Below are 24,858 nucleotides of genomic sequence, written 5' to 3'. Positions count from 1 at the left end.
CTAAACTCTCTGGGAAAAACACGTCATTATCTCGTCCCCACTATTTCACAAAAATACCATTTTAAAAAGACTGGAGTGGATGACTGGCCCGTGTGGAATGCTGCGTAATGGCAGGATGTCAGTGACTTATCAGTCAAAAAGGCTTTCAAGCATGTTTGTCATGAGCTTTTAAGTTGTGACTACAGTCTGTGTGTGTGTGTGTGTGTGTGTGTGTGTGTGTGTGTGTGTGTGTGTGTGAGTGCTGTAAATAAACACAAAACCCAATCCAGAACTTGATACAAAGAAAGTGATTTAATCTTTGCGGCACTGTTTCCAACAGCATGGTCAACAAACATCACGGCTTTACAAACTCCTTTAAAAGTGGTTTATCTTCAGCTCAAATATACAACTCCAAGGGCAAACTGATAAGCAACTTTTCCAGTGGTCACCTCAGGTCAGTTTTGCAGGTATTTGCGGTTGGAAAACGTTAAAACGTTACATCAAAGAGCTCCGAGCAACTCCCAGCGTTTTGATAATCTCTCTCGACTTTAATTCCTCAGTTTCAATGAGGGAAACCTGGCCGAGAGAAACGGTCACGTTGCTGTTTGCAATTACATTTTTGCCTCCATAGACAGAAATGTTAACATACTGCACGGTGCTGCAAGACAGCTTGAGAGGAAACTTTGACGAGAATATATATTTTTTAAGTCAAGGGCACATTTCTGAAGAGTGCAAAGTCCAGATCATAGTCATGTGTTCCACCTTTCATATTACATTTATTGAAAGCAGAGTTATTATTAAAGCCATTTTCTGTGATAAAAACAACAATATTGGAATGACTCACTCAAAGCGATTCATATCTAATGGATGTACAAGTTAAGAGAGACCCCAAAGAGTTGGCGTGCTGTGCGAAAATGCCAAAAACATCAACAAAAGCTTCTATAAACTTGGGTTGAGTTTAATCACTTTGATGAACATTTATAGGAATGGTCACATTGCCAGACGGTGGCCAGCTTTCTGACTCCAATTCACATCAATTAAGTGGTAAAACATAAACACACACGCATGAACAGTGGCATGTACGCCATGTTTCGGGGTGACCTCACACGGAAAAGTCAGACAAAAACAGTAAAAACAAAGCACTGTAAGCAGGTTGATATGGAATGTCGTTCCAGAAGATGACCACAAACGATAAATTATAAAGAAAAAAACTACGACATTTGAAGCATGCCCGCACAAATCTTTGCACATTTCAGTGACTACGTCATGTGTGCATATACAATGCCTGTCAGTAGTGCTGCCACTGAAGTTGAGACGTGTTGGGGGACACATTTGGAGCTGCCTTTCAGATAAAAATAATATTTTTTTCACAAAAATATGATAGCAGAAAGGCAACGTTTTAAATAAATAAAGCGGTCTGTAAATCGGATGGGCGCGGGGGCGGCATCGTCATACATACAGATCTAAATTACAGCGCGTCATCGCGATCGGAGATTGGTGTCGGCGCTGATTCACATGAAAGCACTTGAGTGAGAAGGATTTAGCGAAAAAAATAAAATCACACATGTAGCTCGTTAGCTTATAGAAATGTTAAAGACACTGTGCTCAAGTTTTTGAGTGCAGGTGTAAACAGTAAATGAGGCTGAAAAATATTTTTCTAGAAAATAAGCAGTAAAAAATATTCCTTATAGTCTTTGCTCCCTGGGATTCTTTCCCTGTTAAATGTTTTCTTTTGGAACATTTGCTTTGCATTTTTAAGAGAAAAGGTAGAAAACATATCTATACATATACATCCGTTGGTTAGGGAAAGAACCCAATATTCTATACTCTCAGTTCAAGTAAAAGTGATTAGGAAAAAAAACAAAGCCATCAGATAAATACATATGGAGCACATATGCTACTCCTGTGAAATAATGTATCTCTCTTTGAGGTTTGGGTTGCTACCCTAAGGAAGCATCACCAACTTCGGGATAAATAATATTTACATATAAAAATTTTTTCCTCTTGTGTTCATCATAGCAACAGCTACGATCAGATTTCTTTTTCTCCAAGTGCACGAGTAGGGAACTCGTGCCAAAAACAAAATTGGTCTACTTTGCTCTAGGTTGTTTGAATTGCAAAGAAGTTGATATTATTGCACAAATAAGATACACATTCGATGTGCACACAGGAATTAAGACTTGACGTTAGACCGATGCAGTCACAATAAGTTAGGACAGACTGAAGTTGACGTACAGAGAGATGTGGGTGATTTTGGTCCAGGTCACAGACTGCACACGGGCGAATGAGCGGTGCTGGTGTGCAGGCTTCAACACGGGGCAGACCTGTGAAAGACTTTGGTTGTAGTGAGTCCACAGGAGTCTGATGTGAGGAGATATAGTGGGGTGGAGAGACTGGCTCAGAGGAAAATGAGGGATATCAGACCAGAAAAGGTACAGTAAAGGAGGGACAGTGAGTTGTGGGTGAGTTGGATATGACAGGAAGGGGACGATGTGGCTCAGTCCTGAAACAGGCTCTCCTCGGCCATCCACCCAAGCGAGGGAAGAGGCTGTTCACGTCTGGAGTACTTCAGCTGCAGCAGGTCGCCCACTTCACTGGTGGCCGTCAACGCCTGGCAAAAGAACAGGAGGAATGCTATTAATCTCAATCCAAAAAGACATTATATATTAGCGGTGGGGTGGGGGAAATCAATACAGCATGGTATCGCAATATTTTACATGGCAATATTGTATTGATACAAGGACATCAGGTATCGATCTTTTATAATCAGGGCTGTCACAGTTAACGCAATAATAACGTGTCAACACAAATTCATTTTAACGTCACTAATTTCTTTAACGCATTAACGCAACATGCGATCTTGAGTTTGTAGCGGGCTCAGTTTTAAAGCTAGAGTGAAGATACTGGTATCTTCTGAAACTAAAAAACATAAGGAATCCATTAGGTATACTAGCTTGTCGTGAAAAGGGCTAAATAACACTTCAAAGTTACGCTAAATTTTGGCGATGAAAAACTGTCATGGCCATTTTCAAAGGGGTCCCTTGACCTCTGACCTCAAGATATGTGAATGAAAATGGGTTCTATGGGTACCCACGAGTCTCCCCTTTACAGACATGACCACTTTATGATGATAACATGCAGTTTGGGGCAAGTCATAGTCAAGTCAGCACACTGACACACTGACAGCTGTTGTTGCCTGTGGGGCTGCAGTTTGCCATGTTATGATTTGAGCATATTTTTATGCTAAATGCAGTACCTGTCTAGACAATATTTGTTATTGTTTTGTGTTGTTAATTGATTTCCAATAATAAATATTTACATACATTTTCATAAAGCAGCATATTTGTCCACTCCCATGTTGATAAGAGTATTAAATACTTGACAAATTTCTCTTTAAGGTACATTTTGAACAGATACAAATTGTGCTATCAATTTGCAATTAATCGCGATTAACTATGGACAATCATGCGATTCATCGTGATTTAATATTTTAATCGATTGACAGCCCTATTTATTATATAAACTATTGACCTCTTAACAATCCGACAGCCCACCGGTGGGCCCGGCTGCTATTCTGTCTTTGATTCCCAACCCTAACATATGTCAGTCAAAATGAAGTGAAGACAACTAAACACACTACACACATAGCTTGACAACTTGAAAGAGGTTTGTCGGTGCTAAATGAAGTGATAAGCCTAAATCACACTCGGACTTTTCACTAAGCATGTCAGAGTGTTGCAGAAGAGGGGTCTCCGAAAGCAAAAGGTGAAACAGAAGGCTCCCTACGTAAACCACAACTGAACAGAAACTCCTCCACGTCTTTCCACAAGAGGCTGTATCAGCATTGCAACACTGCAGGGCACCTGGAAACAATTTACCTTCCTCCTGACCTTTTTTTCTCTGATTCCATGGTTTGAGAAATAGTGAGAGCTGGCTGCTCCAAAGACGGAAAAAGCGGCTCCTCGAAGTGCTCTACAAAGGCAGGCTGATGCCCTTTAAATGGACTATTACAAACGGTGTTGACATGCTCCTCAGTAAGATGAATGAAGTGTCTTTGGAGAGACAGAGCAGCTCAAATAAAAGTCTCCGTCTGAGCCACGCTGTAATTCTCGGAGGCAGCTTGGCCTTCCAAGTTCTTTTTTTATAATAAAGGACACATTGGGAGCCTTAATTATTCAACAGGCACATTTTGAGTATGTGGACAGACACACACACAAAACTGTAAAGCTGGGCATACACTGTACAATTTTAGAAATGTTGTATTATAATACCTACTCCTACTGTACGAGTAGATTGTTTGCTATGTAAAGCCAAAGCTTACGATTTATGTGCACACGGTGTACAGTCCGGTCGTCAGCCACGACCTGAGTGCTCACACTGTACGTGTAAAATAGAAGAAAAACAAACACGGTCAGTCGACCCCTGAGCGCCGTTCTGGCTGTTGACAGTTAATAAAGATTTGTTTTAAAGCTCAGAGGCAGGTAGAGTTTGTTTTGCTAGCTAGCAGAGGTCACACTGCTAACAAGGCAGAAATGTGCTGCCTTGATCATCCGTGCCACCCTGTCTGCTGAAAGGTCAAACAAAAAAACAGAGGCGCCGGCATATATGGACGCGCAGGTGGCTAGGAAGACGTGGATAGTATAGTTTGTCCATTTTGCAGAGAGAATTGGAGATAAGCTTTCTACGTTTTACAATATGTATTGTAGCCTGCAGTGTTATCTTGATAGCGACGCTAGCCGCTCTGATTACTCTGAGTATGTCTACTGTAAGAAGGAAAAAAGGCACTAACGTTGGGGAATCGGCTCGTGGCTCTGCTTCAACTGTGTGAGAGCCTGTGGACGGCCGACCAAAATTTATGACTTGTCAGAAATTCATCCGACTCGCCGACCGCCGGTCGGGAGGAGTTAATTGTTCCTCGGTCCACCCTGCACACTGCACGGAAAGCAACGCCCGAAGAAGCTGAAATTCGGTCCATCTCTAACATGAATCTTGCGGCTCAAAATTCGGGCCAGAAACAGGCTAAAAATCGCACAGTGTACGCCCAGCTTAAGTCAGCAGTCAGGTAGATCTGGTTGATCAACAGCTGAGAAAAGGCTACTGAGTGCTTGGATCCGTGAATCCAAACAAACTCAATTAATGTTGAGGATAAGATTCAGTTTTGAGCAATAAAAGTCTGTCCTCTAACATTATCCCTTGAACTGGATCCAGTGGTGAAGAGGACAGACTGATCAGACACTCTCTCTTTACACCTTGGATGATAAATACAGACCGAATGTCAGTCGTGTATTGGAAGTGGCAGCATTCAATAAAAACGTAAGAGCCCAGACTGTCCAAGAAACTAGTTTTACTCATCTCCCCCAACACAGAAAGAGGTGATCATCTTACTGATGCATATAAGAGATGACAGTGGAGCAAATGCAAATATTCTTAGAGACATTTTTCCAGTTTGTGCTGACGTGTTAATGACCGTTTTTAAAGTGATTTTCATGCTCCTTTTGAAGTTGTTTTGTTCCCACTGCAAGTGGAAACTTTCGACACCATTTTTAAAGACAGTCCTTTTATGGCGAGACATCTGAGAGGAAACAAATGGCAAGGAAATGTAAGGGAACTGTTGATTATGTCACCCATCATGAGCCACAGTTCAATGTAGTGATGAAAAATTATAATAAAAGTGTAAACCTATGGGATGTCTCTGCTGGAAATTAATTTTTTTTTAATACTTAAGATAAATAAACTGTAGATACATTATTTAACTTTGTGTTTCGGACAGACATTGGACTTATTATTGGATGACTTACTGTGTCGAGCATCTCTCTGGTATGGGCGGCCGAAACGCAGAAACGCGCCCTTGACTCGATGATGGGTGTTGCTGGGAAGCCGACGACCACCGTGCCTATGTTTCTCTTCAACATCTCCCGACCAAACGCCCTTAAAAAAGTAATGACAACATTAGACGCAGGGCAACACTTTGTAAATCCAACTGATGATGTGATCTCTCCACCGCCACCGCCACCATCACCACATCTTAGCTGGTGTTCTCTTTAATGTGTGAAACTGAAATCATAAACAGTTTTCCACACATTAAGTCAGACTCTATTTGGAAAAGGGTTGGAACAGTAAGAAAAAGTCATTTAAATTAGAGCCCTTATGTCTTTTCCAAATGTGAAATCATTTGGGAGATTAGCCATCCTAATTATCCTTGATGTTTAAAGCATTGAAAATATATCAAATAATATGAAATGGAGGAGAATCACATACCCAATTTTGGCAGGCATATAGAGCATCATGGGTACTACGGGCGAGTCATCGCTGCCGTAAATGATGAAGCCCATTTCGCGGAGTTTCCTGCGGAAGTAGGTGGTGTTCTCTGATAGCTGTCTGAGGCGATCAGCACCTGGAAAGGGCAGATAAACAGAGGGATGTTTCACAATGTGAGCATAAATATTTTATAAGCTTGTTTTGGTAACTTGGATGGACAACAGTTAAATGACTGTGTATACTTAATAGGTCGTTAGGTGGACTTTATTGTAACCCGAGCTCTTAACCATGAACGAAGACTATATTTGAGATGAGAAAAATATATTAAAACAGTTGTTCTGTTGCAATTAGACAACCTTGGTAACAAGTATCTACCAGTTTGCATCTCTTAACTTCTTTGTTCAAAGGCCTCTCTCACCCCTGGTGCACCCACACAGGTGTTTTCACTTTGTTTGCCTGATTATACCTCTTCTGATCATCATCACCCTGTTGCACCTGTTAGAGCGCAACGACTTACACCTTTATTAGTCCCATTAGTTCATGTGGTGACCGCACGCACGCAACCTGTACAGAGCCACAATAAGTGAAAACACCTGTGGGTGTACGCAGGTTCTACAACACTACTTTTTATTTATTATTTTTGTTATGCTTGTAAGCCTCGTAAAACGGTATTATCAGCTCTTGTTCAGAGGCCAAGTGAAGGAAACAGCATGTCCTTTTGCAGAGTCATCCATTATTGATGATTTCTGCATTTTATTTATTTATTTATTCGACTATCCGGTTATTTGTTCGTTGGGTAGGTTATAGATTTTCAATTTTCGATTTTTTAACCCCCGCAGGATGACAAACATGCATTAAACACACCAAACCTTTTGGAAAATGCTTCTTATTCAGTAACATTGCAAATAACAATACTGTAGAATAACAGAATAAAAATGAATGCCTTAAATTAAACCTAAAGACTCGTGTTGCAGCACTATGCTGTTCATCTCAGAAGAGAAAGGAGAATGTCTGGCTGAGTGCCAAGTGCTTGGCTCGTCGGGATCACTGTTACTTATGTCGGAATCGCCGTTGCTTATGTCGGAGCAAAACAACTGCGAGGCTAGGGCCGAAAAGGCTGAGTAGAAGCCTCCGCAGGCTGCATGACGCATGGACTTACAGCCGAGCAATGCTTTGAAGCTTTGACCGTTGCCATGGTAATTGACCTCAAAATCAGTATCCGAATGCATTGTTTTTTGTTTTGTTTTTATATACAAGTATGTAATAATGTATAAATCCCAAAATAGCTCATGAAAGAAAGATTAATCCCACAACATTATTCATATTCAGCGTTAATTATTATTAGTTATTACACGGCTTTGTTGAATACTTGATTCTGATCACGGCATTCTACGGTCTCTTATTTCTTTATAGCAGACCGTTGCTATGTAGAGCAGAGTGTTGCTATGGGCGCAGTTCTGATGTCGGACTCTGGCGGACCGTTTCGTGTTAAATTGTTAATTTCTTAAGTAGCCGTGTAATGAGCGGGATAATTTACAGCTAGCGGGTCATTGTTGTGAAAGAAGCCCCTTCAGGGCGATCTAAGACGGATCGCCCTGTCGGTCCACACGAGCAGCACTCATGGACTCATCATGACACATTTTTGTTTGAAATAGCATGTGCGGGGGAGCTTCAGAGCCCAAAAAATGGTATTCGGTAATAAAACGCATCCATGGTGGAGTTAGAAGTCACTTGTACTGAGCCAAGTCCTGCCCCAGTAACAAAACCATATCAACCGAAAACAAAAAAAAAGAAGAAACCATTGGATGAGTGTGAACCTCATCAGTAAACATGTCTTTTACCAAGTCCTACACTTATTTGCAGACAGCGCTACGCCACTTGCCTTTGAAGATGACCGGGATTCTTAAAGGTCGAGGTCAAGGGGCTGAAACTAAACAGGCATCAATCCTCACGTGTCAGTCTGATGCACACTGTGGATTCACTATGTGAAACATCGCGCTGAGCCTCCAGAGATAGCGTCTTAACCAAACAAACAACCATATGGCACGAAGCGCCAACAGCAACACACATCTGCCCGGCTGTGCTGAAAAAACAGAGCAGAAGCACCACGGCTTCAAAGCACCCTGAGACACAACAAAGTCTGACATTATATTTATCCAGACATTGTTTTTCCACGGTCAAAGGGAATCCAAAGTTATTCTCAGCAGTAAGTGATCAGTTGGCAAAAGACAGTAGCGCATGATAGTCAGACATTTTGCTTTTCAAGCACTTAAGCGTTCTTTTCATATTGAAGAAAAGCTTTGCATGTCCTGAACCCTTTTATGTCTCATCTACATATTTGATTAATGCAAGCTTCAAACAGAAAATGTCTCGTTTTGATGCAGGCCTGTGCCGAGAACCCCGAGCCGCCGTCCCCAGCAACTTGAATGCAGCAACAAAATGAGTGCAGGCAGCTCAACTGTCACTCCGACTTTGTGTCAGTGTCCGAATCTTCAAAGGCCTGAATTTCAAACAGTGATGGGCCTGCAACCAATCAGCCTGTCATTGTCCTACAAGGAAATGTTGTAAGGTTGGCCAGCCCGGCTTTCTCTTCTCAGAAATGGTTTGGAGAAAGAGCGGATGACATTGTGGATACTATAAAAGGTTGCTCCAAGGTGTTTCTTCCTGTACCTAATGATTGAATGACTGGGGGAGCAAGGTAATCTGATCTTAAGTCAGCATTTTAAGGGAGGCTGCATCAATCAAGCTTCGTAAAGAGTAAAGGGGTGCCGCCCCGCAACAAAAACAAGACTTAGTGACCTGTTTGTGTGTGTAGGAGATGAGTCCAACAGGGTTTGATCTGCACAGATCTCTGGCTCTAAGCACCATGCTGCTTTGTACCCAGCATGAAGGCAAAGAAGCACACACAAAGAAACACACATCTGAAAGCCATAAAAGGGAGAGGGTAGAAGAGTCAACATACCACCACTTCAAGACCTTACATCAGCCTGGGCTGAATCGGACAGAGGTAGGGAACTGTCCACACATCATTTTTTTAAAATGCACATCCCAAAAGATAAAGACAGGAGGAAGCTGCTGTAGAGGACTACAGAGAGACCTTCAAATATAGAAAACCATGCTGAAGAGAGAGTCAAACTGCAGGTTTTATCGTGCTATTATCAGATTGGGTGGTGAAAAAAAAAGTCACCTCTCTTCAGCTTACAAAAGTTGTCCTCAAAATGTGAAGTAACCATCTCAAACTATTAGAAAATCATTTCAAAATAGTTTTTTTCTCAAGTAATACATTTTTACTTGGAGAGAAATCCCCAACTGTCACTCTAACACACCCCTGTGGCATTTTTCATTATATCTAGAATGGGTTCATACATGCCACAGTTTAATAAGGCGGTCTAACACACCTTTATTTACTGGTAAATAATTGCCAGTTGACCATAGATAGTAGCCTTTATCTCTCTGCTGGGAATGAAACATTTCCAAGGTAAACAAGCACACGGTATGAAGGAGTCAAAAGTACAAAAGGTGGCAAAGCTTATGTGAGTTGAACGCTATAGAAACTAACGTCTGTCAGCCAGTTATATGCTACGGACTGGTTTGCAGGAATGAATTAAGCTGAAACACAGGCTTATACTGCCATCTTGTGGTCACTGATTGGAAGGTCAGGCCAAATACAGTCAGTACTGTGTAACTACAATCTCAAATCAGACTGACAAAACGTGAGTGATCCAGAAATCTGGGACATTTCACAATTGCTGAAACCGCAAGGGAAAAAATAAAGCTCACCAAGATTGCATTTATACTTGCTCTGTGTCTTTCCCTCCCAAAGGCTTCTGCACACCCACTGTAAATGGCAACCATAGTAAAAGATGATGTCCGTCGCCCCACTATCTTTGGACCAGATAGTGATTAAACATGCCTTTAGTGTCCTCTCTTCTTATAACACGACGCTGCTGCCAATACAGAGATGCACGTTTAAGTGATTGGTGTCATTTTCTGGCACCTACCCAGTGTGGTCCCGTCCTCTCCCATGATGATCTTCATAGAGGTGATGATCTGCTGGGCCACAGGAGGGGACATGGAGGTGGCGTACAGGGCGCTGTGAGAGTGACGTCGCAGGTAGTCGATCAGCTCCTGACAGAGAAATTACATTACAAGTCAATTTATTTAACAATGACAACGATGACGCAATACATTCAATTTGGTTAGTGTGACAACACAGAAGACAGGTGCACCATACAGGACATGAATTATAGAGAGAGACAATTGTTCCAATGTAGCAGCACCGATGGATAACATCACTAAGTATTAATACAATTCTGACTGGCAGGTCTTGTTTTGTTGACTCTTTATGTTGTTTCTGTAAGAACATAATCTTTCTATCATGGATAGACGATGAAATCCAAGTAATGCAAAGTTTGTTATTAAGGCTGCTGATTAATGAGGGTGAGAAAAACTATATTTTTAATGCAGTTTGTCTCTATTAGAGTTTAGATTTTCTTTTTTTAAATACTATACTACTATTACCACATTATTTATTATGCATAATGTACATAATTGGTTATATAAGCACCTTTAAAATTTAAATATTGTATATGGTCCAACTTGGGGTTGGGTTTCCTCATTTTTAAGGAAACAATATTTCAGTTAATGCACCATCATCTGGGAATATTGGGCATGGCAACTGTTCAATATTTCAAACTGTGAAAAATTTGTGTTTCAGCCAGTCATTTCTGTTTTTAAGTCCATCTTGTATCATCTTTGTATTTGTATATTCTTCTTAACCTAGGCCAACTGAAGTAGCCTTGTTCAGCCTACTCAGGCTGAAAATGAAAGCTTACACTAAATCAGTTCCTTTTCAGAAGAAAAGGAAGCTACATTACTAATTTCTGGTAAACAGTGTTGACCAATACCAAGACTGAATAACACACAACGTGCTGGGTCTCAGCAGCTGGGAAATTACTATAATCCCTGAAGAGGATGACTAAGTGCTCCAGCTATTGTCGTCAGTACGCTTCAGAATTTTCCTAACAACACAGACGGCGTCATATTCCACCGTCTGACCTCACAGCCTTAGTTTTATCTGTGTAAGAGTTCACCGACCTTTTTGCCTCCAATGTATCCTCCGGCAGCACCAAAGCTCTTGGTGAATGTTCCCATCATGATGTCGACGTCTTTGGGATCCAGGCCAAAGTAGTCTACCACTCCTCTGCCGTTAGGCCCCAGGGCCCCGATACTGTGGGCCTCATCCAGGTACAGATACGCCTTGTAGCGCTTCTTCAGAGCAACGACCTCTGGCAGACGCACGATGGACCCCTCCATACTTCAGGACAAGAAAATAATGTAAATATCAACAACTCATCTGTAATAATGTCATACTTAGACCTAATAAATAAACTGTTTATTTGATGTGATGAGCTTTCTCACTCCCTTATCAATATTATGCCCAAAGCTCCTTTATGGAGAAAACAGTATACACAATCGAAGCCTAACATCAGACAGCTGCTGTGTAATTGAGGGAGCGTGTGAGCAGTAGATGCTATAGACAGCTGCTTAACTTTCATTTAGTTGCATATGTGCAGGTGTTGAAGCTTTTGCTTTGAAAATCCCAGTGGAAATGAAACATCATTAACATCGCATTAGTGCAGGCCAGGGCATTGAGGATGTTTCTCTGAGAAGTCTATCGATCAACAGGATTGATTGCCTTTATAGGAAGTACACTGCAAAGAACAAGGAACACAATATGCTTAAAAGGAGAGTGGGCACACTTCCAAAAAGCCATTATTTTCTATATTTAAACAGAGTGATATAAGGAAGTGCTGCCATAAAGGTGAACTTGAAATTGTGAAATTGGTATTTACACTTTGTCCCATCAGAAAATGTCTTTGTTCAGTATGTATTATACAAAGTCAGCATGTGTGAGTAGCATCATGTGAAATAAAAGCAGAGAAATATTCCTACATTGAACTCTAACCTGCTGAAATATTGCTTCATTGTTTTACTACAAATGAGTTTGCAACTACAGTGAAGAGGGGGACATATCATAAGATTTTACGGTGTCACAGTGTGTAAAAGTATTGATTTACTAAGCCTGTCATAGGTCCTAAACACATAACACTCCAATTACTGGTATGCATCCAACATGCCAACGGCAATGTCATGGAAGAATGTAGCGAAATACTACACATTACTATCTGTTTGAAGGTGTGTTCATGCTTCTCCTCACAAATAAAGTGACACATACTTGGTGTCAAGTAATTGGCTGTAAACAATGTGGTAATGTCATGTGATACAGCAGTGATATAAAAATACCAATAAAAACAGAAATAAAACTTAATTAGCGCTTAACTAGCTCAAGAAAGCATATACTGTGTGTACATGTGTGTGACAGAAAGACGAAGATCATGGTGTGTACCTGTATATGCCCTCCACCACAATGAGAATTTTCTTCCAGGGTCGGTGGGTTCTCGGCTGCCCGTGTGCGATAGCGTCCCTCAGCAGCTTCTCCAGGCTTTGCATGTCTACAACACAAAGAAAACAAAAACTTTTGTTGTCTAAGGATAGATTTTATTCCCCTACAGTAATACGAGAGCTTTCTTTAATTAATGGATGAGTGTCAATATTTTATGATCGCAACCCCTTTGAAGCATTGAGCGTGTTTTCTTAGCAGGCAACCCGGCTGGTTCCTGGTTGGCGAGTGTGAGCTTGGATAACACTAAGTCAGGATCTGTGGTGACTGTGTGTATACGTGTGTGTTTGTCCTCAACAATCACACCACACCTACTTCTGTGCAATTCAATACATTACATAATAGAAAGGCAATGTGGTAGTTAATTAAATGTGAAAAAACCCTGTATAAATAAATTAAGAGAACAAAATAGCATTGAGTGAAGCAACTTGCTGTAACTCGCACCAATGTTAAATGTATTTGCTCTCCTGTTGGGAAAAGCAGATTATAGCTAAATCCTGTCTCATAGTGTTGAAAGACATTGGGTGTGATCTAAGACCCTGTTCAGAACTGGTTTTACATGCGTCCTGGGTGATCCCATCCCACCCAAGTAGACAGCTCTATGTACAGTTGAGAACGCACTCGAGACGCATTGAGATCCGATCTTTCAGACCATATTCAGAGGTGGTCTGAGACACATATGGCCACATTCTTTTAGCAGTGTGTACGCGAATGTGTCCTGGGCCAGATTAAGGACCGCCCACTCAACTGACGTCCCGCTGGGATCCGCAGGGTCTCACTGTGCTCCTCAGGTGAATAGACAGGCAGATGCGAGTGCTTGTCTGCCTTGTGACATTGAAACGGCCTCAGTGTTCTACTGTCTGTCTGTAAAACTGTATTTTATTAAAATATATCTTATCTATAAGCTACATATATATCGGACTAGGCAAAGGAAGTTCAGCATACTGTCTGTGATGTGTTTTTTTTTTATTCCGGTGCTCTGCACAGAGCCGACACCTGCCCACCCGCTCGCTCACATCCCCGGCTCTGAAGCCCTGGTGTTGCCAGGCAAAGGCGACGGTGTTGGTGGTATGGAGGACCGCCGGTAGACAATAACCTTTTATTTTGATGTTAATAAAATGTACCTGAATTCACAAATATGTAGGACATTACTACTGACGTGCCTGTATTATTACGTCACAACGTGCGCTGTATCATCCATGTGTTTACTACGTGTTTATTTGCATATAAATGGGAATTTAGATCGGGGGAGTGAGATCCGATCACAAGTGGTCACTCAAGACGCATCCGGAGACGCATTCTAGTGCCAGGTGTGAACAGACGTATTTAAAGCTGTCCACTTGTGATCGGATCACTCAGGACGTTAATGCCAGGTCAGAATTCTGTAATGTGCTTATTATTGGAAGTCACCCACTGTTGTGTTTGAAGACCCGAATTGTGGAGGCAGACAGGCGAGCACCCAGCACCAGCGACGCGTGATTCAGCTCATCACTCAGAATGAGACAACCCTAAAAACAAGAAGAAAAGTGAAGGGGAATAAATAAGATAGTCTTTTTAAACTAGTTTGGATTTTCTTAGCTGATGATCTTAGTTTCTACATCAGGAGTGCTGCAATTAGCCCAATTAGCCAGGGGGGTCAAACACTATTCAGGGAAAACTATTCAAGCTCAACCCTCTTTAGAGCTTTGCTTGCATAATTTTAATACGACCAGGATTTCACATGCTGGGAGTGTTTGTGTTGAGCAATGTCTTTCTAGCCCAGCCTCTGAGCATTCCTCTTTGAGGAATACTGGAACATACCCGAAGCGTGGCCAATGATCCAGGCTTGTTCGAGTTACGCTGTTCGCATGAACCTTTAATACTATGTGTGTGACTAAGTATACCTACTACCATCAATAGATGCACTAACACAATGTCCATATAGTGTTTTCTTCCCTCAGAAAAGCGTGAAAAGGCAAAAAAGTACCATGTACGTTCTTGTTTGTCAAATAATACTTATTATTCAATTATAAATTTTAATAAATTGGGAAATAATGATCCCAAATATTGGAATTGAAATGGACCCATAACCCTGTGTGAAGTTTGCACCGACTGTGAAAACAATAAAAGAAGACTTGTGTTATTTTAAAGCCATATTAAGATTTCTCTCAGAGTTTGACTGATCACAACAAGGCAATATGTTTCCAGGATGGAAAATATTTTGTTCATTATATCATAAATATTGCTGACACCTTATCCACCTCTTAAAGCCAACACGCCCAAACGTTCAGACAGGTCACACCATTTCCTCTGGCCATATATAAATGGGCCTGTTACACAACACACAATCATGCCGTCACATAAGGATGTGAGCTAGCAGAAAAGTGACGGGTATTGCTAAGAATTTATGAACCCTTGTGACAGTGGCAATGACTCAAATCTTAACTGTCTTGCTGTCATTCTCTCTCTCTCTCTCTCTTTGTCCATTTACATGTCTGTTTTTCACTCATGTGGTTGTCAGTGTTCTTTGACTCACAAGGTACACACGCCTGTCAGCTCAGAGTTCTACTTCCTGTTCAAGTGAAATTGGCTCGGGAAGAAGAAGGCAAGTAAGGAGGCGGGTAAAGACTGTGATTTGTTGGGGTTAGAACAACAGTGGCTGGGACTTGTCAAATATCAATCTCCAACCCCCTGCACTCAAGATGTTTTGAAAACTCTGGCCAGGAAACTAGTGTGTTGTGGTACAGTCTGAACTCTTCAAACTTGGCCATACATCTGAAAACGTAGCATGTTTTCACTTTACAAGGGAAACAGTGTTTTTTTCATAACAATAAAACTGTTAATGGCACTCAAATACAATTACAGTATACCCACACTGCAGGGGCCATTGTAACTATAACACACAGAAAACTAAATTAAAAAGTAATCAAATCAAGAAGAGCGGTATGCTCTAGGGAGAGGAAAAACAACAACAGAGGAAGTGAATGAAATTCCATACCTTCCCGGTGAGAGCAGGAATGTTCATGGAGTTGGTTGCGAAGCCCATGCCAAAAGCCATGGATGACTCAACACCTAGGAACCTGGCAACCAACTGCTCCAGCTCCTCGTGGATGTCCAGGTTCCCTGGAAACAACATAATCTCAGTTTAAGTACAATATCCCATCAGTGTACTGTGACTTGCAGAGTTGTCTTAAGGGAGAAATGTTTAAGTCCCACTTGTTTTCTTATAACTGTTAAACAAACAGTGAGGTCAGTCCACTTTCCTTAAAAGGTTCCCTTTGGAGTTTTTGATCTCCAGTAGCGCTATGGAGCGTTTATTCTACGGATGGGTCCCTGTGTTTATCTTGTGTATGTGCACAAGAACTTGTATACGTAACGCAATACACAGTCCTGCCAGTGATGTCAGACTATTCTACTCATCAACAGGTGGCGGCAACATGCCAAGACGTGGTGCAAAGCGCCAGCAAAGGAAAGGAAGACAAACAATGCAAGCTAGGATGTAAACAATGCTGGATTTAAAATACTTTAAATCATCAAAACCATAAATCGGCTTTGCAAATGTTTTATGAGGAAGGACACGTTTGGTAGACCTCAAGGAAGGATCATACATACAAAATATTTTGGTGAATACCACTGAATGTAAACATAACTTTTGTTTTTTTGAAAGAAAACTCCATAGGGCCCCTTTAAGCTAAATACACCACGAACCTCAGTTTTTCTTTTGCTAAAGATTACAAGATTAAATGTGACAAACTAATCAGCAGCTGCCAGCGTCAATGTGCTGAACTGAAACGGACTTGAACTTCAAAGCTTTCACAATACTTCACTGTATTTCAAATTCAACCTTTCAGTCCTTCAAAACCACTTAAGCCTGTAGCCTCTGTTGTACGCTGAAAGAGCAACGGACAAAAGAGGGAGCAGCTGTTTACCAGCCAGGGTCCATTTGATCATGAATTGACTCAATTTCTATGATAAAAGCACTTTTAGATGAGGACAAATTATGAAAGCTTAAAAAAACAAAAAAAAACAGATCTAACTTTTTTTTTAACCCTTACCCATCTCACAGCGAGTGCTGCCCACGCCAACGCCATACTTTTCCGTGGCCTCCAAAGCATCATCGGCACAAGCCCCTGTGTTCTCAGCAAAGCCGAGGTAATTGTATGAGCCCATATTGATGACGTCCTTCACCACTCTGCCTGTGTGCCTGACAGAGACAGAGAAAGTCAGACAAATGGTACCCTGACTCTAGGTTAATGGAAAATAATTATCTTCAACATGTGTGCCTGGCTGCCCTGGTTGCCTGGCAACCGTTTCCTGTTCAATGTTATCCTTTATTATCAACGTGCATGATAACTGGCAGTCATACAATAGTTTATTGTCCCAAGGGAATTCAGCTGGAATGGTTCATATTATACTGTACATTCCAATGAGATAAATAGGACAAATATGACACAACCTTCATTGTTATCTGGCGTATGTTACTGTATTTTTCTGTTTTAAAACATCACAGAACTCAAGCAGTTCTTGTGAAACAGTGAGTCACAATTACCTTTAGGTAACAACAGGGAATAAATTAAGATAATGGGACAAAGTTAAATCAATTATATGCCATTCAATAAAATGTTGTGCAGTCTCGAAAGGATTGTATTTACACTACCTCTGTCATTTATAGAGGACTGTGTGTTTAGGGCTGTGTTAGTGTATAGTGTTTCTGTACAGTACCATGTGACAGATACTAGAGCTTTCAACATCTGAAGCATGGCTTACGTCATGCTTATTATCAGAAATAAGAGGTCAGTGACTTAAAGTGCACATCAGTGAACTTCCTGTTGAGCTAAGGATCAGTGTCACAGAAACACACCCCTGGGGGAGTGATGGCCGTCATGGACAACGCCTTGATTCTAAATTAACCCTGCGCACATACAGATACGGAACATTAAACTTTAGTCATAACTGCACAACAGTGCAGCAACTTACTCGAAGGTCCAATTGTAGTCGGGGGAAACTCTCTCCACCAGGTCCATCTTAGCACCAGGGACACTACAGATGGGTCTGTTCCAGTTGTCTCGAATCCTCATGTACAAGTTCCTGGTGTAAAAGTTCTCAAAGTCCTGATAGAGGGGGACGAAATCCTGCAGGGGGAAATGGGAAAGTGTGGGTGATTTCTTAATGGCAGTTCATTATATTCTAAGGGAGCTCTCTTTGTTCTGCGACAAATGAGGGCGACAGTCAATGATTACTGTTGAACCAGATATAATGAGTGTGACAGAGAGTGTGAAAGACTTGAAATCGTGTGACAGCTAATGTGGCAGGAGATGATTTGTACGAGTTCTTATCCAGGATTAGAAATCTGAAAATCAAAATATGGAACCTTGAAGGCAGGGCTGTAATAAAAGTGAGTGCTTACAAATCCAAAACAGAAAAAACGTATAAGTATTATCAGAGACAGTGACAGCGCACTGAGTAAGTTTCTTGTATCTGTGTCACGTGGGTTTGGCCACCCCCCCCGCCCCTTTAGGAGATGAGCGGCATGACCTGAGTCTCTTAACTCCAATGGGAGAAGTGAACGTGAACACAGATTATGACTGATTCTTTCATCCCATAGTCACCAAAGTAAATATTGCACCCATTTTTCACAAGCCACGTATCTTTCAAATATTCCGACACTAAAATTGGATTTTTCAAACAGACAAATCAGGAGGAAATTTACTTTGTTCAAGACCTTTCTCCGTCTCATCAACACGCTCTTGCGAGATCTGGCAACTAATGTTCACAAACTTCCTAGCTAACTAATTTTCATAATGCTAAATATGGCTGTTAGATGTGTAAATATCTAATCTTAGCAAAAGAAAATATAAATACATTATGCAAATGTAACCCAATCTGCTGTCATCCAACCACACAACGTTCAGAACACTTCAAAACGAGGTGGGGGGAGTGGCCCAAACAAAACAAGAACACGTCCAATTAGGAGAAAGGAAGTGTGTATCATTTCAAATCATTGGCTTATTTGTAATGGGTCATCTTAAAGCCCTGACACACCAAGTCGATAGTTGGCCGTCGGCCAATACACAGATGTTTTCACAACGACATGGCCACCTGGAATCACGCTAAGCAGTGAGTGAGAGTGGTGTGAAAATGGTTGGCAAACGCTGCTTTGTTTCATGTACGTATCATAACAACAGCTTGTATAGCCGCAGTCCTCGGCCTTCCGATTTCCATTTTTGAATGATGAATACAGACTACAGCTATCTGCTGGTTGGGACAGTTATTTCATCTCACGCAGGAGCAGAACGTCTGTGCTAACTCGCCGTCAGCTGTAGACTTTGCGGTGTGTTTGGGTGCAACTTGTCAGTCAAAACAAAGGCAATGTGAGGCGACGCAACAGGCAGCCTCCGTCGTCGCTAGTTCTCTGATGTCGGGTTGGTGTGTTCCCAGCTTTAGTTATAGAGCGTCTTTGGTATCATAAGCAGTTTTTCAAAGAAAGTCTTGGAACGATTGGTCTGACTAAAGCCATGGTTTGAACTTTTCTGTCACCAAATTCACCTTGAATGGCTTTACATTCAGTTTGTTTTTTAATCCCCTTTAGCACTCAAAGGGGTACAAACTACTTTACCTTCTGCTCCTCTTTCTCCCGAGCCACGTTGCACTTCTCGATGCTCCAGTGGCGGAGGAAGTCTCGGAGGTAGCCAAAGACGGTGAGGATGCCGTAGCCCATGTAGGTGAGCACGGCCACCAGTAGAGGAGTCTCCTCGAAAGACTCCGCAAAGGGCTTCTTGTACAGGCTGGAGTTGTGTGGGACATTTTGGTTCTGGGGAGACAATAAAGTAAAATAATTTGTAATTACATGTCTCTACAAGTTACAATTATAATTGAAATTTAAAAAGTAGTTAAACCAAAGACCTTTTTCCCCAAACAAATCTACGACCAAGGCACAGATTTAGGAGTAATAATGTTAACTAACTCTTACAACTTGAAAAAAAATCATTCCAGCTGGTGGTTTTTCCTTTAAAAAGGTAATGGTTTATCCACGCCTCAAGTCTGTTTACTCATTAAAGCTGCCCCACTAGGCAGCCCAATAAATTGCACTAGAAAGCAGAGCAGACCAATCCAGTATAAGCTGGGCACACACTAGACGACAGCAGGGCTGATTTGTTAAAATTGTGTTTTTGTTGGAAAGAGTTAGAAACCTAATAAAGGCTACAATAAGCGCATTAATTCTCGGAGACCTAACCATGCCCAGGTCCCTGTGGACCAGTGAGCAGTAAAATGGCCATCAACACACGGTTCTAATTCATTGAGTTTTATGAATGGCAATATTGATCTTGGATTATGGGACTACATAAAATGTGGTCACACACCGGAGGAGCTCCACAAAAAGTAAAAAAAAAATACGAGCATCATTTCGAGCTGGACTGTGGACTGGCTGTCTGCAAAACCAACACTAAACAAATGAGGGTGGTCACTCATTACAGGCTCTGCCCTGCAGCTTAGCAACCATAGCTCATGTGACCAGTCATGCTTCTCCAAGAAATACCTCTGAGCCAGGGAACGGGAGAGCACTGCACTGTGTGTGTGGTGTGTGTGTGTGTGTGTGTGTGTGTTTAAAGCCGGTCAAACAGGTTCCTTTCTCTAAAGTTAGCAGGTCAGAAGCCATAGTTTGTGAACTGTCAAACATGGAGCACAAATTCACATCCAAGTACACCGCTCAAAGAGACTGTTGCATACTGATGCCAACCACAGCAGCTAAATACAGTTTCACTGACGTCATATTTGCTTCATCTTCTTTTATACCTGAGGACAAACACGGACTGAGGAGAGGTAGACCTGTGCCGTTCGTTTAAAGCTGAACAGCACAGCGACTGTCCCCAGAAGGACCCACAAACTCATGCTCTTTCACGTGATTGCTGTGCAATTCGAGAGATGATGATCGTATTACACTGTGTATAGACAATAGGAAAAGCTTGCACATGGTGTATGTTTTGCATTAGGCCTAAAACAGAGTAAATAAATGGGTAAGTCCTCTCGATGCTAATTGAAAAGGCAATTGCTTATTCAAGTTACAGCTTATTTTTACAGACTGATTATTGACACTACCATCCCAGCTGAAAGCTGAGTACATTTATTCCTACCTGCTCACAAAAAACCCCACTTCCAACCATTTCCCTATATTCTCAATATGGGGATTGTGGCTAGCTTGATAAGAAAAGATCCATTTTCAAGCTACGGACACAGACCTAGGAGGACATTAATTACTGGTCAAAGACAGAGACTCAGGCATACTGTCAAATTCATCTAAATAATGTACTTGTTAATATGAGTTGACAGACAGAGGCCAGTCAGTTTGACCAGATGATTTAAGAAACACTGAAGGTACAGCCACAAGAGACACAGTGCTCCTCTCCACCCTGATTCCTCTTAGCTCTATGTGCATCTAACTCCAATTTCAGTTGCCTTATCAAGAACCAGCAGAGCTCATATCACAGCAGGATGGCATGATGTCACTTTTTCAGTGTTGATAGTGGGGCTGTCCCGAATACCATTTTTTGGGTACATTCGAAGGTATTCGAAGCTTTGGGACAGTGCCGCTGTCACACTACTGTACACACACGCACCTCTACACATACAGTAACTAAATATCTGTCTGAGAACAACTAATAATAATGAATTTTGAATATGAATAATGAATAATGTTGTGGGATTATTCCTTATTTCATGGGCTATTTGGGGATTTATACTTTATTATTACATACTTATACTGATTTTGAGGTTGATTACCATGGCAACAGTCAAAGCATTCGGGTCAGCCTTAGTTGATAGCAATCCTAACCTTCAAGTAGTACACTGGTAATTGCTGTGCATAATCATTCAGGTTGGCCCAATCACACTGTTTGATATCACTGAAAAAAATATCAACATTCTGGCCTAGTTCATCTGAGAGATATAAAATCATCCAAGGTAAAAAAAAAAAAAAAAAGTAATTTGTTAGTCTTGTGGCTCCAAATACTTAACACAAGTAAGTTAAGTATTTCCCTGTTTAAGTTGGGAATCAGACAAATATTTGATAGCATTATCAGCAGCAGCGATATGACCTGCAGCTTCTTCTAAATTCTGGCAGAATGGAAATGCATAAGGATTTCATTGGTATGACAGCCAAAGCATCAGGACCTAATTGTGTAAATCCACTTTATGTTGAAATCAGCAGCTTTATGCTGTTGCAATTTGATATTCTCATACAGCATATGAGAGAGATGCATTTCTTTCCGTATCCTCAGACGATTTTCTCTTCTGTGTTGTGAACCTAAATAACTGAAAAACAAAGGCATGTGTGTGTACCCCTCCTTCACCCCATAGACTCTTGTTTTCTGTGCTTTTCATTCCACCCTCGGAGGGACCACACCCTCCCTAGCCTGGAGACATTCCTCTCCCGCTAAAGTGTCATGTGGAAGTGGGCCCACTCTGACTCTGCCCCCCTCCTCTCCCAAGGGAGACGGACAAGACAGCTTATCTGGTAATAACACTACAGGGCCCGGGTCCTCTTCACACTGGAGTCAGTGTAAACAGAGACCGGTCTTCACAACAACAGAGTGTAAGGTTACAACACTACAATCCTCCCTGGGTTCAGGTGGCATGTACTACTAAACAAGAAGTTTAAACAGCAAAAAACAAGTGCAGCTTTCATAGCACATATACTACTGGTTACAAGCTAAACAGTAGTATGTAATCAGTAGTATGTGCTACTGGTTACATACTACTGTTTAGCTTGTAACCAGTAGTATGTGCTACTGGTTACATACTGCTGTTTAGCTTGTAACCAGTAGTATGTAACCAGTAGTATGTGCTACTGGTTACATACTACCGTTTAGCTTGTAACCAGTAGTATGTGCTACTGGTTACATAGTAATGTTTAGCTTGTAACCAGTAGTATGTGCTACTGGTTACATACTACTGTTTACCTTGTAAACAGTAGTATGTAACCAGTAGTATGTGCTACTGGTTACATAGTAATGTTTAGCTTGTAAACAGTAGTATGTAACCAGTAGTATGTGCTACTGGTTACATAGTAATGTTTAGCTTGTAACCAGTAGTATGTGCTACTGCTACTGGTTATAAGCTAAATTTGCGTTTTAAAACCACAGTGTTAATAATATTAAGTATTTTGAAATCCACGAGATTAAAGAATTAGCTAAGTATCAGAAATGTAATTCCTGGTAACAGCTAGCTTGATAAACATGTCGCATTGGGACAAACTAAGCTAAGCTAGGACACAATGCTAAACACAAGCCCTTATATAAACTATATATAAGCTAAACTAATTAGCTGCATTAGCTAATAATACACAGTTCACATGTGAGGTGACATTACGTGTGCCTGTAAATAAAATATACTTCAAAACAAGAATTCATTGCATTTATAGCAACACAAAACAAACTAACTAATAACACATGAGCTAAACTGTTAATTCAAACTCTTCCCACAGTACCTGAACACACCAGTGGTAACTATGGTGCTGCCCTATCGAGCCGTTAGTTGACGGTTGGGCCCTACCTTGTCCCTGGGGCTGTCGGGGCGACGGTACTTCTGTTGCTGTAGAAACAGGCAGTGGTTCTTCACGAAGCCATTTTTACTGGTTGTCTTTCTGCCGCTTGTCGTCCGGTGACAGGCGTCTCCGTTCAGCAGCTTGTTCGCGGAGCTTTCCGTCATCTTTTGTCTTGTCGTGCCGACTTGCGACTGTTAAAATCTCACGGTTTGAAGTTGCCCAACTTGTGTAATGTTAACCGTGAAGTCATGTATGTATGAGCTGAGCTAGAGGAGGAGGAGACGGATCAAAACGCCCACTCTGCTCTGTGTGACGTCACCAGTCTGCCGGAAGTCCCCGCCCCCTCCGAGGAGTCTCATTGGCTAATGCTGTTACTCCAGTACAAAGATCGTCTACAGTGGACAAGTTCATACCCTCTCAAGCGCACACACTGTACACACAGTCCCTTGATATTGATCTTGCCCAGTTATGTTGGCTTTTTTAAAGTTTTCTTTTTATCTCTACATTTAGTTTTATCCACATTTCATTTTATTTTATTTTTTTATGAGGAAAAGAAAGAATGGGAAAAAGAAAAAAAAGATATATATATATATATATATATAAAACAAAAACAAAAAAAGTCAGGTGCCACCATGGCAATATCATTTTTACAAAGCAATTCTAAAGCCTAAATTAAATTTTGGGTAAGACTTCATTTTACAGGTCTGCACATTTCGCTGTAATTAGGTGATAATTAGCAAGTAACCTATTTGAAATTTCTTTGGAATTACTGCCAAATTACCCCCAATATTTACCTCAAAATTTATTGAAAATTACTTTATTACAAACATTATTTAATAATTATATTCCGCTATTTCTCAATAACTGGTAATTCATTTAATACATTTCCAGGAAAAAGAATACAAAGTTAATTGATATGCATTATTCCCATGTCTTCTGATAAAAAGATCATAATTAATAATATATCAATATTTGGGGTAATTTGGCAGTAATTCCAAAGAAATTTCAAATAGGTTACTTGCTAATTATCACCTAATTATCATGAAATTTGCAGACCTGTAAAATGAAGTGTTACCAAATATAGTCATGCATTAAGGTTACATTATATATTCCATAATTCTACAGTCTGGTACCACTGACTCAGTGTTTACAATTTTAAAGTGTTCTAACTAGATCTCAGAAGTGGCGGACAAAAAAAAATGAGTGGCCGGTAGAAATGTTCAGTGACCTGCCATAGTGGCAGGTGAGGAAAAAGGTTAATTTCAGACCCTGGTTGTATGACATTGGAGACACCGATCATGTCTTGTATTTACCTCTCATCAAGAATTTGAGGGCTATTAGCAATTAGGGGGAGTTAACATTCTACGAGAAAAGATTTGTACATGGTAGATGTTGTAAACGCTGTATTTCCAAAACTCATTATGTTTAATATGGCTACTTTTATGCCAATCAATGAATAACAGAGTCACTAATTCCCCATCAGTTTATTGCCAGCAGTTGTCGACCATTTTATGAATTCAAATTTGCAAAAGTATGTAAAATATTATTTGATCTTTTTTTTCTGCAGGCCCTGTGTACAAAATAATCAAACCATTAATGTAAGGAGGACCACAAGAGTCACGGAGATAGTAATAAAGCA

General features: G+C 40.9%; 1 protein-coding gene across 1 annotated transcript; it reads right to left on the bottom strand.

Moving 5' to 3' along the window:
* Positions 1–272: 272 nt before the first annotated feature.
* Positions 273–23,523, bottom strand: sptlc2b (serine palmitoyltransferase, long chain base subunit 2b). Its single transcript, XM_074614757.1, has 12 exons — positions 23,228–23,523; positions 19,296–19,490; positions 17,657–17,811; positions 16,735–16,883; positions 15,678–15,802; positions 14,115–14,208; positions 12,647–12,752; positions 11,335–11,554; positions 10,239–10,365; positions 6,238–6,373; positions 5,778–5,907; positions 273–2,590 (listed from the first exon to the last, which is right to left on the bottom strand). The coding sequence occupies exons 1-12, from the start codon at positions 23,381–23,383 to the stop codon at positions 2,477–2,479; spliced, it is 1,707 nt and encodes a 568-aa protein (XP_074470858.1). The 5' UTR covers positions 23,384–23,523; the 3' UTR covers positions 273–2,476.
* Between the last annotated feature and the right edge of the window lie 1,335 nt (positions 23,524–24,858).

The sequence above is a fragment of the Sebastes fasciatus genome, chromosome 18, assembly GCF_043250625.1.
Source record: "Sebastes fasciatus isolate fSebFas1 chromosome 18, fSebFas1.pri, whole genome shotgun sequence".
In the NCBI taxonomy this organism is placed as follows: domain Eukaryota; kingdom Metazoa; phylum Chordata; class Actinopteri; order Perciformes; family Sebastidae; genus Sebastes; species Sebastes fasciatus.
This window is presented reverse-complemented; position numbering and strand designations above follow the sequence as displayed.